This window comes from Glycine soja, chromosome 3 (assembly GCF_004193775.1).
Source record: "Glycine soja cultivar W05 chromosome 3, ASM419377v2, whole genome shotgun sequence".
NCBI classification, from domain to species: domain Eukaryota; kingdom Viridiplantae; phylum Streptophyta; class Magnoliopsida; order Fabales; family Fabaceae; genus Glycine; species Glycine soja.
In genome coordinates, this window is record NC_041004.1 from 46,643,941 (window position 1) to 46,658,089 (window position 14,149).

The window sequence follows — 14,149 nt, forward strand, 5'->3', positions numbered from 1 at the left end:
TCTCTCTAGTGTTGAAACTAATTGAATAATTACTTACTTGAGCATCCTAATCATAAATGTCTACCACCATAGCCAACCCACCTCTAATCACACTATCAAAGCATCTATAGATTGTTTAGAGATCTTACTTAACATATGTACACAAACATGATATGACTACATAAAGACAACAAATGTCATTAAATTTTATACATAATGATAATGAGTCAAGATGCGATAAAATAACAACAACCTAACATAACATATCATTATTGTAAGATAAAAAATATCATTAAAAGTGAAAAAAGTTTATATTTTTAATTAGGTCAAGAGAAAGACAACAAGTGGGGAAGGTGTGAAGAGTTTTTGTAACACAAACCATTCTAAAAGACAATATATCTTTATAATAACAATTTTAAAAACCATACTAGTAATTATTATTTTATATATATTTAAGATGAAATTAAACTCATCGGAAAAAAATACTAAGCCTAATATGTAAAGTAAAGTTGACTTTTGAAATAATAATTTAAAAACTCATATCAATAATTATTTTTAATTAATTAACCGCGTAAAATATTATTACATAATTATTAAACTCCCTGTAATTTTTAATACTACTATTTAGTAACAATAATGGAACCATGAATATGTACCAAAAAAACCAAATGGTGACGTACCAAAAAAGTAATGGAACCATGGATCGGAACTTGGGAGTGGTGTTGACTGTATACGTAGGATGGTACATGCGATGACTGATGATTGCACTCAAAAAACCGTATTTCCGGTAAGCAGACCACGTGTCAGCCTGCCAAATTCACATTTTCTGCTCTTTTTTGTTCATTGTTTCCAAAGAAAAATAAAAAATACAAAAACAACACGTCTCTCTTTAATTTTTTTTTCCAGTATCTGCACACATATTTGTTTTCTCTCTCCCTCCAAATTCGCGTGGATCTCTACAGAATTTATTTCCCAAGCGCATTCATTTTTCTTTTATCCAGATCGCCGCACGATTCCATTTTCTCAATCAGCATCGGTGATTGATCCTAATCTCCCAACAGTTGAAGAAAGATCTAGGGTTCCTCCTGCTGAATCCACAGCTGTCTCAAGCGCATTTCTTCCATTCCGATATAGAATCTAATTCACGCACGCGGTTTCGATTCAAATTCAGCTCGCTCCAGCAGGTTTCGTTACGTGAATGAGAAGAGATACGGTTACGGCTTAAAATGAGCATGGAGGTCATTAGCGATACGGCGTCGTTGGAGGTCGATTTGTTGCAGCTCCCTGAGGTGTCCTCTCTCGCACTCAAATCTAACCTAACTTTCGTCGAGACGCTCTTCGAGCAGTGGCTTTCGCTTCCCGAAAGCAACCGATTGGTACGCTTCATTTCACCTTCCTCAATTTTAGAATCAACGTATTGCTACATTGTTCGTTTCAAGATTCTTATTGTCTACTATATCTATTCTTAGCAACTTTCGCTGTCCGATAATAAATTATTAATCGTTTCGATAATAATAGTCAAATCCGCAAGTTTTTATGAGAATGATGGATTATTAATTATTACTTATGTTAATTAAAGATAGCCGTTGGTGTTGGATTCCATACACCTACCTCACGAGTATTATGACTTTTTCCTAGATTTACTCACCGTGTATTATAAGTGATTAATTTCAACTGTTATGTCTCAATCTCTTTCTTTAAGAGAAATCACCTTAGACCATTCTTCGAAGGACAACATTAAAATCATGCCTACTCGCACAAGCTATATAAATGAAGTCTCGGTGAATACTTAAAGTATATGAATGAAATATTTGTTATTAACTAATTTTTATTTTTGAGTTTCTTTACGTGGTTAAGTTTTCCCCCTTTAATCATTAAAGAATGTAATGCGTGCATTTATGATTTTATTCTTATGTCGCACTTGTTAATGTGTGTAGGTGACATCATTGGTAAATGAAGCAAAGTCGGGTGCTCCCTTGAATGTCCCCGGGAATTGCTCTAGTCCAAATGCTGCAAGCAATTCTTTGCCTTCCATGTTTCCTGCTGGCACTGCACCACCTCTTTCTCCAAGAAGTACATCTGGTTCCCCTCGCATAGTGAAACAGAGAGTTGGCCCATCTAACTTGGGTTCTCCTTTGAAGGTTGTCAGTGAGCCGGTTAAAGAAGTGATACCTCAGGTTAGGCACATCTGATATGTTATCTTAATATTTTGTGCATGATAGTAAAAGAAAAGTACTTTGAACTGAAAGGAGTGAAATGAGACTTACTTAAATACGCCATCACTATGCTCTAAGCCTTAATTCGTATGCGCCAAAATTTCACATTGCCATAAAAGTGTCTCTCTCTCTCTCTCTCTCACATTAACATCTATGCTGTTACCAAGTAGGACATATCCAATGCTCATCCAAATCGCTACGAACTTGCAACAAATCATTAGTAGTAATCCTATTATGTACAACCGACCAGTTTTCTTAAAATCTTTAGTTGGTGATATTTTTCTTTTGTTCCTGGTCTGCTAACTATGAGTGCATTTGTTCTTTATTTTTTTCCTTCTTATTTGGTTCTCACCCTCTCGCACCCCTTTTCATGCTATGTCCATGCTCATAACATAGATACTTGCGTGTTTGCAGTTCTACTTTCAATTTGGGCGTCCTCCTCCAAATGATCTGAAAGAAAAATGCCTGATTAGAATTGACCATTTATTCCATGATCACATGGATGGGCTGCAGATACATGGTGAGATATTGGGCATATAAGGGCAATAGAGTCTGAAAGGCCAATTGGCGATTGGGAGAAATATGAAATATGATTTCCAATTAGTGGCACATTCTACCTCTTCATTTTGAGAAAAAAAAATAGTTGAATGTTTCCATAAGTCAAAAAGTGATTATCTATCTAAAAATTACTTTGTAATAAAACGAAGAGTTGTGGTGATAGCTTAATTCTGGTAAACTTGTTTCTTTGGTTGTCAGAATTCAAGTCAGTTACTAAGGAAGTATGCAAGCTGCCATCTTTTTTTTCCACATCTCTTTTCAGAAAGATCGATAATGGAACTGGAGTTGTGACAAGGTGTGTACTTTATTACTATTTTTTTTTAAAACAAAGTTTTTATATGTTTTTGTGTTGTGGATAGTGGTTCTTGGATTTAGCTGTTTGGATATCTAAAAAGTTTTTATTTAGATTCCATGACATTGAGTAAAGCTGGAGCATAATAACTATTGTGAGTAAATTCAGAAAGGAAAGAGGTTTTAAGAATACGTAACACCTGTATTCCTGACTATTGTGCTATTTATTTTTGAAAATCAATTTCTTTATTTCACTGGCTATTCAAACTAGGAGTCAAACTTACATTGTCCACTCCACTCCCTTCCCGTGTGTTCTTTTTTCCCTCCCAATTTGTCTTTGTACAATTAGATTTTTCTTTTAAGGATTTAGCCAGTATATTGTTTGTTATATTAGGTTACTCAGTGAATTCTTCATGATACAAAACCTTAACCCTACAAGTTTCTCAAAGTCTTACATATACCCTTATTCACATATTATCCTGCTGCTATAGTGTCTTAATGTTTAATTCTGTTTCCCAAATAACTTGTCTATTATAGGTAGAAGCATTCTTTAGTTCCCTTTAGATTGAGCAATTCTTTGACATATTGGAGCCATCTTGACCGAGTTGTCCTTAGTTCAATCTTAGATGTTTATAATGCATAATCTAAACAGATTTGATAGTGGTGGATTTATCATTAATTCATATTTCAAGCTCAAGGGTGGTGGGTTCACTGGGTTGTATCAGGTTTTACATGCTATATTAATGGCCTATTTAGTATTTACTTCCTTTGTTTTATTCAATTTATCTATATGCCACAAATGCCATAAACAATTTATCTATACCCCTATCCCTAATTTAATTGGGTTTTCAAATATCTCTTCCAACTAGTTTCTAGGATTTTAAGTTTAAATTAGCTGCAATCTATCATTGCAAAGTCAACAATGATGTTGAGAGTAATTGATCAGAGGAGTGACTGGGAAAGTTGTTAGAAATCAACCAAAAATAAAGCAATAAACAAAAGAGTATGGTTTCTTAGTCAAATTAGTAGTCATTTGATAAGTATGGGAGACATAAAAATTTATAGAAATCACTTAAATAAAAGATGATTAACTCTCCCCCCCCCCCAAAAAAAAAAAAACAGACATGCACTTGGACATGTTGAAATTTTAAGGGTGTTTTATAACACTGGCTGAAATTCCATACTGAGCTTTTTTTTGTTGAAAAATTTGAGAACTGAATTTCTAGTAAGAATTGAATTTGGAGCTTTGGAAATGATCCTCATTTGACATCTTGAAAGTGTATTGAAGGAAATCCGGAAAGTATTGTCATTTAAAAAATGAATGATGATGTGTTGAAGAGGCTGCAGAGAATTATAACTTAGTCCATGAACTAAATGTTTATATCTTTTTTCCTCTAGAGAGCTTTATACTTCCCTGGTCTCAACAAACATGATGAACATATGTGTAATGCTGTTTGATTTAACTTTCTTTACTAAATTGATTTTTCAAACAGATCTGAACTGAAAAGTATGTCAGAATAGTTTTTAAGTTTTAGCTAGAAAAGAAAGAACACTAAATTTTCTTTCTCAATCTTCTATTGAATTATGAAGGTTCTCAATTCTTCCTACTAAGACATATAAAACAATATTTGATGCCTTACTTTCCAAGGTCAAAAGATGAAGGAACCAAACATTAAAAGGAGGAGGCAAGTTGGTGGAAGCAAGCATATGCCCCAATAATGGTTCCGTACATCGTTTGTCCGAGAGATTCTCTGTGGGTCTCTTGTTGTGCTTGGTGTTAAACCAGAAGTTACTGTTGCAGAGTGCTATTTCAGTTCAATCGGGCAAGCGTATGCCCCGATAATGGTTCCATACATCGTTTGCCCGAGAGATTCTCTGTGGGTCTCTTGTTGTGCTTGGTGTTAAACCAGAAGTTACTGTTGCAGAGTGCTATTTCAGTTCAATCAGGCAGTATGCTGATTGATTTCTAGCTTGAAAACCTTATGTATTATTAATAAAATGAACATGGTTTATTTAAGTTCCCTCGATGTAAGAATTATAACTTAATGGTCTTGTTCCCTGTAATTAGTATTTCCTAATACCTATGTTTAATTCCTTGATTTAATATTCCTTTAGGAAAACATTTATTGATTATTGGATCAATGGCAACATGTTGACAAAAGATATAGCAACTCAGATATACACAATTTTAAAGCAACCACAGCTCAAGTACCTTACTCAGGTATTTTGCTTCTATTTCTTTCATATTTCCTGCTTTTCATTTTATTTAATTTTCTTCGGCTACTCCAAAAATTTCTCAGTCAGGGCTGATGATATTATCCAAATATGTCATTTATTCAATTCCCATTTGATACTAGTATGATTTATTTTTTAGGGGCCATTTTTGTTGATTTTCTTGGCTTTGATATTATATTCCTATCCATCTTGTTGGTGAACTATATTATATATTATACTTCATGTCAGGATGATTTTAAACCTGTGCTATGTGAGCTTTTGGCAACTCATCCAGGGCTGGAGTTCCTGCAGAGCACACCTGAGTTTCAAGAGAGATATGGTTTGTCTTCCATCTTGGTTATAACCTTGCATTTAGGGGTATGGCTAGAATTTCAAATTTATTTGTTGATATCTATAGTAACATATTAGGTATAAACTGGTTTCTAAAAGAAACCCTTTTGGGGGTTATTGGAAGGCATGTACATGTTCTTCTATGCTGGAGCTGTTGTTTGTTGATGGTTCGTTATAAAGGATTAAGTTGAAACATGGAAAAGTTTTATAGTTATGTAGTTCTACTCTTGGCTGCTTATAATGTATACTACATATGAAATATCTCTATTGAAAAAGAGTCACACTTCATATATTTGAGTGTTGGGAAAATCAGTTAAAGGATTGTTTTGTCTTTTTGTGTGTGGTGCAATGTTCATAACTGTTTGTTTTTTCCAATGGCCCAGCTGAAACTGTCATATACAGAATATATTACTACATTAATAGATCAGGAAATGGCCGTCTTACCCTGAGGGAGCTTAAGCGTGGAAACATAATTGATGCAATGCTGCATGCTGATGAAGAAGAGGACATAAACAAGGTTTTGAGGTAGATATAATTGAAAATTTCATTTCAATTAACTTCAGAAAATGACCTTGGTTTCATTATTCAAACGAACTAAATATATTTGTATTATGATGCCTTAATCTTTTTTACCTTTCCTAAATATTATCTGCAGGTACTTCTCTTACGAGCATTTTTATGTTATATACTGCAAGTTTTGGGAGCTGGATACAGATCATGATTTCTTGATAGACAAAGAGAATCTCATCAGATATGGTAACCATGCGCTTACCTATCGAATTGTTGATAGAATATTTTCTCAGGTTGGTGTGGATTACTATATCATGTGTTGCTTCTGTCTTAAGATTTGACTTCAGCTGTCTAGGGCCACAGACAACCCAAATCCCTACCCCTCCCTCCAAATACACATGCACTGTCCTTTCACTTATGTTTATATGAATTACCAGAGCATTTGTTGAAGATGCAGATTTTGATTCACTTTAATATTATCTCAGGTTCCTAGAAGGTTTACCAGTAAGGTTGAGGGAAAGATGGGTTATGAAGATTTTGTTTACTTCATACTGTCAGAAGAGGATAAATCATCCGAGCCAAGTCTTGAGTATTGGTATTTTGTTTCCCATCCATTGTCCATTTTATTTGTTGCCCCTGCCACTTAGTAAGATGTCAATGGTTTAGTTGCTGTGCGGTTTCAGACACAAGGTTAATGCATTTTAGGCATGTATATGTTATATAGTGTGGTTTAGGTGTTTTTTTTCCCCTTAGAACTGTGTGTATGCATGCATACAAGTCCATGGTTCTGTCTCAGAAATTTGGGATGTAAGCTAAAAAATTTCTGTCACTGAAACTTCATCCAATTAAAGTGCAGAATAAAGCAGACTAGGGTGGCAGTGCCTATGAAACAATTTTCATTTTTTATATTAAAAAACAATTTCATTTTTATTTTATTTTATAAAGCAATTTTCAAAGTGCCTATGCAATTGTTTTTCTTAAAGTTTTCCACCTTTGTTTTTTTCACTTCCCTTTATTTTCCACCTTGCCTCCTAAGTACACTCTTAGGCGAACATTGGAAGTTTGACCTTTGTGGTTGACTCTTGTTAGCTATTTGTGATTTGATGTGTCATGATTAGGTTCAAGTGCATTGATTTGGATGGAAATGGAGTTCTGACACGGAATGAACTGCAATTTTTTTATGAGGAGCAATTGCATCGAATGGAGTGCATGGCCCAAGAACCTGTGCTTTTTGAGGATATACTGTGCCAGATTATTGACATGATTGGACCTGAGGTTTGTCTTTCAATTTTTTTTTTCTACTGATTGTTTGCCCTTGTATTATGTTGATGAGAAGTCACATTAGCTGGAATATGATATTCTAATCTAGTCAGTAGTTTAAAATTTTATGTTCTGCCGATATACCGAATTTCCATATTTTGGCTCCTCCTTTTCTTGTCCTTTTTCCATCCTTTTGGTTGATATTATGTCATTACTTATCCTTTATCTGAGATATTTATTTCTTAATTTTAAATTCAAATTCTTCACTCTGCAGGAAGAGAGCTATATAACTCTGCGTGACCTGAAAGGTGGTAAACTCTCAGGAAGTGTTTTCAATATCCTGTTCAATCTGAATAAGTTCATGGCCTTTGAAACTCGTGACCCATTTTTGATTCGTCAGGTGCATGAATATTTGATAAAAGTGTTATTGTGCTGTTGAGTCAGTATGATTGACTATTGTTGGTAAGTTTTGACTGCCTTGGTATATGTCTTGTGTGAACAGGAACGTGAGAATCCTACATTGACAGAGTGGGATCGCTTTGCTCATAGAGAATATATTAGGCTTTCTATGGAAGAAGATGTAGAGGATGCCTCTAACGGTAGTGCAGAAGTTTGGGATGAATCACTAGAGGCTCCCTTCTGACGTCATTTATGTAAGTTGAAATATGTGGTATATAATCCAATTTTACTTTGCATTTATAATTCAGAAATAGAGGCTTTTTCAAATTCAGGTTGGGCTTAATAAGTGGATCAAGCTTGCATGCACTATGCAGCTTGCCTCGCGATCAATTGATTGCCTTGTTATCATTTGGGGGATTTACCGCCATGGACTATGGTGTTGTATATATATATATACATGCTCGTGTGTAAATAAGGAAGACTAGAAAGTATATCCATTGGAAGGAGCAAGAGCCTATATGATCTATCCATTCATTGTACTGAATACAAATAAGTCATTCATGTTGTTATCTCCACCTGCCCTGTTGCCCAGAACCCGTGCATTAATTGATATTAATGGACACAAACTGTGACTTTCTTCCTAGAAGCAGGCCAGTGGCCTGGCCCAAATTAGGCCATTCTGATTTTGGGCTGGACCTGGGCCAGTTCAAATCTTGTTTCCCCAGCCAATCCATTTTAGGGAGATTCTTTTCACACCACTTTTTTTTTTTTCTCTTTTTATGTCTCCCCTTATTCTGGAAATTAATTTCCAGTGTAAAGAAAAAGTGGGGTTGGAGAGAAATCCCCCTCCCTTTCTAAATAATTTTGGCAGCCCTTTTTCACTTCAGAAAGCTATGTAGTGCGTGTAAATTACAGTATCCTGTTATTTATGAAAACCATTGTTACTTTTAAGTTAATATGTTTTTAACATTACATACATTAATACAGTGTATGAAAAGATATTAACGCCCCAGATCGGATGGACTGGCCATTGTTCAGAGACACATGACTCAGGTTCAGCTTGGAACGCCAACTTTGCCCCATAAAGGGGGAAATTCCAAGCTTAGATATGGAATGCGTTTTGGATGGGGGGCAAGCAGCAACAGCGACATTCAGACATGCATGTACTGACATATATTGGGACCGTTATCATGGAAGTTTTGTCGCTGGACCAATGTCCATGTAAAGTGAGGACCTTTGCTAAGAGGTGATTAGCCAAGTTGAATTAAATTGACATCATTTTGAGACGCTTACCTTAAGTAGCGAGATTTTCTGATGGATTTTTTTTAGTAATTTGATTTTTTACTGATCGAGTCACTTTTGCCTCGAATCTGTCCAATAGTACATTCGTGATTTGTTTCGTCAATCTATGGCTCGGGCTGTTATTTCCTTTTTCTTTTTAGGCTAATTGAAGAATTTAATGAAAGTGTAATGCTACACATATAAAAGATTCATTATCTTTTCTGCGTTATTAGATTTGTCTGATGCGTGCTGAGTGAGTACTATACGGCCGTAGTACAATGGATTTGCTTTATCTAGTATTTAGAGGAAACTTTAGTTCATAGCTGTCAAGTTTACAGGGATATTGCATCCTAGTGGAGCTCATAAATTTTTTACTAAAAAGTCGTTTAAGTGAGTTAAATTAATCCAATATCATTTTTTTAATGAATTTTGTTAACTTAGCACTTATTATTTTCAAATGAATATGGAAAATTAACACATCAATGTTTAAATCTTCTTAAATTTGGAATACAGGATTTTAATTGTTATATTTTAATAATCGATTAAATAATTTTTTGGAGTGAAGTAATGCATTGCAATTTTATTTTTGTACTACCGTGCCATTTTGTTAAGTTATTTTACCACTTCATTCTATTGTTTTCTAGTTAATATAAGAGTTTAATGGTTGTATGCACTTATAATTTATTTTGGTTTTTTCTTTTTATTCTATTATGTTGTACAATCACAAATTATCCTTAATATAGATTCATGATAGTTGTTGTAAAATAATATTTTTAATTATTATTAAATATTGAAACGCTCAACTTTAGATTTTGAAAAAATATTGTCTTTTGGTATCATGTACGAGAATATGTCAGTGTTACTTCTCTCTACACTGGAAACTGGTTGGCAGCAGTGGAAGTAAAATGTGACTTCAATTCACATGTAATTTCAAAGTTGAAATTTAAAAGTGTAATTATAAATATAAACTCAATTATCTTACAATTTACTTTCATTTTAATTTTTTCTTCCTATTTCTATCTTCCCCATTATAAGGTATATATATATATATATATATTGAAAAAAGATAAGATCCGTTATCAATTCATCGCATCAATAGTTCTTATTGTATAAAATTGACGATTTAAATGAGTAATTTAACTAGAATTGTAGATTAGTTTTACACTATATAATCTAATTATAATTGTTATACCAAATAAGATTATTAATTTGTGTAAAAAAAATGCTTTCTAAATAATTTACGATTAGAAATCTCAAATAATTTACTAAGATAAAGTTTTATATTCTATGAATATTCTATCCCTAAAAAGGAATATATCACACCGTTTAATCCAAATTAATAACTGCACGTAACACTTTTACATTCAGTAAGAATAAATCCTGGTTAAATTATATTTTCTCTTGTTGAATATCTAAATTAAATAATCTTGAAGTCAAGATCATCCGATCACATGATTATAAATGATAAAGACTCCATTCATTGTCATTACCATGGAAATCAAATTTAAAGTTTGAAATTGAAAGAGTCAAATTAGTAATATTTGAACGGCAGCAGAGGGAGCCTTCCCTCTCACGGTTAATACAGTTAAAGAAATACGTGGTGAATCTTGGTTGTGCCGTGTTACATGCAATGAGCATAATAACTGAATAGAAAACAAAGGGAATATTCCCGCAGTATTCTTGAGTTAAGCTTAAAAAAGTGACTATATAAGCCCTTTGCTCTCTATTTTATATATACACAGAAGAATGTATAGAGAAGCAGCGGTGAAGAAAGAGGAATACCAAGTGTTGGAAGAACTCGGGCGAGGCCGTTTCGGCACCGTGTTCCGCTGCTTCCACCGCACTTCAAACAAATTCTACGCGGCTAAACTCATCGAGAAGCGCAGACTCCTAAACGAGGACAGGCGCTGCATCGAAATGGAGGCCAAGGCCATGAGCTTCCTCTCTCCACACCCAAACATCCTCCAAATCATGGACGCCTTCGAGGACGCCGACTCCTGCTCCATAGTCCTGGAGCTCTGCCAGCCACACACCCTCTTGGACCGCATCGCCGCCCAAGGCCCCTTGACGGAGCCCCACGCCGCCAGCCTCCTCAAACAGCTTCTGGAGGCCGTGGCGCACTGCCACGCCCAGGGACTCGCGCACAGGGACATCAAGCCGGAAAACATCCTGTTCGATGAAGGGAACAAGCTTAAGCTCTCAGACTTCGGGTCCGCCGAGTGGTTGGGTGAGGGGAGTAGCATGAGCGGTGTGGTGGGGACGCCCTATTACGTTGCACCCGAAGTGATTATGGGGAGAGAGTACGATGAGAAGGTTGATGTGTGGAGCAGCGGGGTCATTCTTTACGCCATGTTGGCTGGCTTTCCACCCTTTTATGGAGAGTCTGCTCCCGAAATCTTTGAGTCTGTTTTGAGGGCTAATCTTAGGTTTCCCAGCCTAATCTTTAGCTCTGTTTCTGCACCTGCTAAGGACCTCCTTAGGAAAATGATTTCCAGGGATCCCTCTAACCGCATTTCCGCACATCAAGCCTTGCGTCAGTCTTCTTTTCATTAATATTCCTCCATCTACTTTTTACTTCCAGGATTAAGGATTCTTTTTCTCTCTCTTCTTGCAGGACACCCGTGGATTTTGACTGGGGCTCTCACCACTGCAACTATATCCAATTTTCTCACTTAATTTGCTGGAATCAAGCTGTTTATGCTTCGAGTAGTCTTTCCTATTAGGTTCTGTTTATTTTTTCTCAACGGACCCTTTTTACTAACTCATGTATAATAGAGGTTTAAAGAGTTTCAGTTTCGGATTGTATAGCAAATAAGAATCCTGCATTTCCCTCCCTTTTCCGTATCTAATTAAATAAAATATTATAAATATTTATCTGCTTTATCTTTCGTCTCATCTTTTTCTTCTATTTTTTTTTTATCACATTATTTATCATGTCTGTTAATAAAAGATTATATATAATTATTTGGTCGAGAATTGTCAACCCAACATTCACTAAAATAGTGTGTGTGCGTTTTTTTCTTAATGGAAGTGGGCAGAAAACCCACAACCAAGATAGTTAATCACTTTCAAAACACAATTATCATTAGATATTATTAATTATTCAGTACAAACTTATAATTACATACAACATAATATATTTACTCTTAATCACTTGTGAAATAATATAAAAAACAATTAAACATGTTCGATCATTATAACCTTTTTATTATAACTTTTGTCTTATCTTATATTTCTCTTCGTTTTCTCCGTATTTCTTTTATGATTCTAAATAATATTATAGGAGTTTATTGGATGAAAATAATAATTCATAAATAAATGGTTTGAAATTAAGGATGAAGTATGCGATGACGTTTGAGGGAGAGAAGCAGGTCTACTTATGAGGTTATTCAAGTCGCGTGATACGTTCCTTGTCATTTCTTTAGTCAGAGAAATATATTCTTTCCACCGCAATAATGTCTCAATGAATTTTCTTTTACTCCGATTGTTCATTTGACCCTGGAAAGGAAAATTAACACAAATTCCATAAGTTGACTTAGGGCTTTTTTTGTATATATCAATGTTAACTAAGGGTGATGAAATTGTCGGACAGCCGTGGATCTTGAGTGGTGGTGTGACTAACGGTGATGAAGGAATGATCAATAAAATATTTTTCCTCCTTGTAGATCAAGGAAATTATTATATGAGTAGTTTTTGTTTATTGTTTGATGTTCAGAGGTTCAAAGAATTTCAGATTCTAATTAACTTCTAAATTAGTCAAAAAAATACTTCTAACTTACTAAAATGTCTTTATATATATATATATATATATATATATAACTAACTAAAATGTCTTACTAATTAACATGTAAGAAGTAAATATCATGTATTTTTTCTTCTTTTAGTATGGAAAGTGCATGGGTGGTTGTATGCGATCAATCATAAGGAAGTAATGCTTTTCTAAGTTTATACAATATATATAGTAAAAAAAAGATTTTTAAATAAACTAAGCCAAACACTTTTGCTTCTTTTTTTATGTCGAGCAAGTTAAATTTTCAACCCCTTTATAAGGTTTTCGGATCCGGTACACCTCAAAAGCTTGTTATTACTACTTGTGACCATGCTCTGCCATGGCATTGGCATCCGTTCACCTTTTTCTTTGGGTTCTAGAAATGAAAATTCGATTAGTTCCATTCCCTACGTTGACGAGAGTGGGAGAAGCACGTCTATTTAATTATGACTTATGAGGTTCCTTGTCATTTTTCTATTTGAAGAATGTTTTTTCCACGATAACAATGTTTCGTTAGGTTTTTTTGTTTTACTCTTGATTCTTCATTTGACCATGGAAACTTAATAGTAGTTGTTCAGTGCTTTGGGTCCCCCGGGGTCTGAAGGTATATGTATGATTTTTCGTATTCTACGCCTTCATATATAGCTGGCATTATTTTTATATTAGTAAAAAATAAAATGTATCATTGTTCAAACGAAATTTATATCGACAATTCGAGACATGCAACCCCGGTCAACCCTCGTATTTCATATACTAATGCCATTTTTGAACGAATGATAATAACAATTCATACAAATACGAAGCGAAAAAAAAAATGAAGAGAACATTGAGCAGTTGTTGATTTATGAAAGGGTTTAATTTTGCTTTTAAATTTTCTATCAAGCCTAATCAATGTCAATTTTTTATGTCAACTTCGTTCTAAACTTATAATTATCTGAATGAAAATTAAATTGTTTATTTAGTCCCTTTGTTTATTTATTTGGTTAAGTTTAGTCCCTTTATTGTCAATAAATTTAATTTGATCCCTTAACTTTTTTTAACCACGACTACAATAATTTTATTTTAAAATTGAAAAATTGTAATAGCTTTTATTTTATTAAATTTTCTTATTTATATCTTGATCTTTGATGCAAGCATCGCTAAGAGTCTAATAGTAAGTATTAAATAAGAGTGTATTTGAAAAAAAAACGTTAATTACACATTAAAATTCTAAAATAATTATTATTTTGAAAAAAAAATAGAAGGCTAAAACAACTAAAGTTATAAAATGGAGGGAGTGTTTTTTATTCTATCTTCTTTTTCTACATTTTTTAATTTATTT

The 14,149-nt window shown here is 34.1% G+C and overlaps 2 protein-coding genes across 2 annotated transcripts; both read left to right on the top strand.

The window, feature by feature from the left end:
- Positions 1 to 835: 835 nt before the first annotated feature.
- Positions 836 to 9,291, top strand: LOC114407742 (probable serine/threonine protein phosphatase 2A regulatory subunit B''delta). Its single transcript, XM_028370960.1, has 13 exons — positions 836 to 1,355; positions 1,917 to 2,156; positions 2,610 to 2,715; positions 2,952 to 3,048; positions 5,160 to 5,265; positions 5,508 to 5,598; positions 5,993 to 6,134; positions 6,265 to 6,412; positions 6,605 to 6,714; positions 7,238 to 7,394; positions 7,654 to 7,779; positions 7,882 to 8,032; positions 8,766 to 9,291. Exons 1-12 carry the CDS (start codon positions 1,206 to 1,208, stop codon positions 8,020 to 8,022), a joined length of 1,614 nt encoding a protein of 537 aa, XP_028226761.1. The 5' UTR covers positions 836 to 1,205; the 3' UTR covers positions 8,023 to 8,032; positions 8,766 to 9,291.
- Positions 9,292 to 10,777: 1,486 nt separating this feature from the next.
- Positions 10,778 to 11,942, top strand: LOC114407743 (phosphoenolpyruvate carboxylase kinase 2-like). Its single transcript, XM_028370961.1, has 2 exons — positions 10,778 to 11,592; positions 11,674 to 11,942. Exons 1-2 carry the CDS (start codon positions 10,806 to 10,808, stop codon positions 11,733 to 11,735), a joined length of 849 nt encoding a protein of 282 aa, XP_028226762.1. The 5' UTR covers positions 10,778 to 10,805; the 3' UTR covers positions 11,736 to 11,942.
- The last annotated feature ends 2,207 nt before the right edge of the window (positions 11,943 to 14,149 follow it).

Coding starts and splice junctions, on each gene's coding strand:
- LOC114407742 (XM_028370960.1), top strand. CDS start 1,206: ATGAGCATGGAGGTCATTAGCGATACGGCGTCGTTGGAGGTCGATTTG. Junction 2,716..2,951: donor GGATGGGCTGCAGATACATG/GTGAGATATTGG, acceptor TTTGGTTGTCAG/AATTCAAGTCAGTTACTAAG. Junction 6,715..7,237: donor GAGCCAAGTCTTGAGTATTG/GTATTTTGTTTC, acceptor TGTCATGATTAG/GTTCAAGTGCATTGATTTGG.
- LOC114407743 (XM_028370961.1), top strand. CDS start 10,806: ATGTATAGAGAAGCAGCGGTGAAGAAAGAGGAATACCAAGTGTTGGAA. Junction 11,593..11,673: donor TTCCGCACATCAAGCCTTGC/GTCAGTCTTCTT, acceptor CTCTTCTTGCAG/GACACCCGTGGATTTTGACT.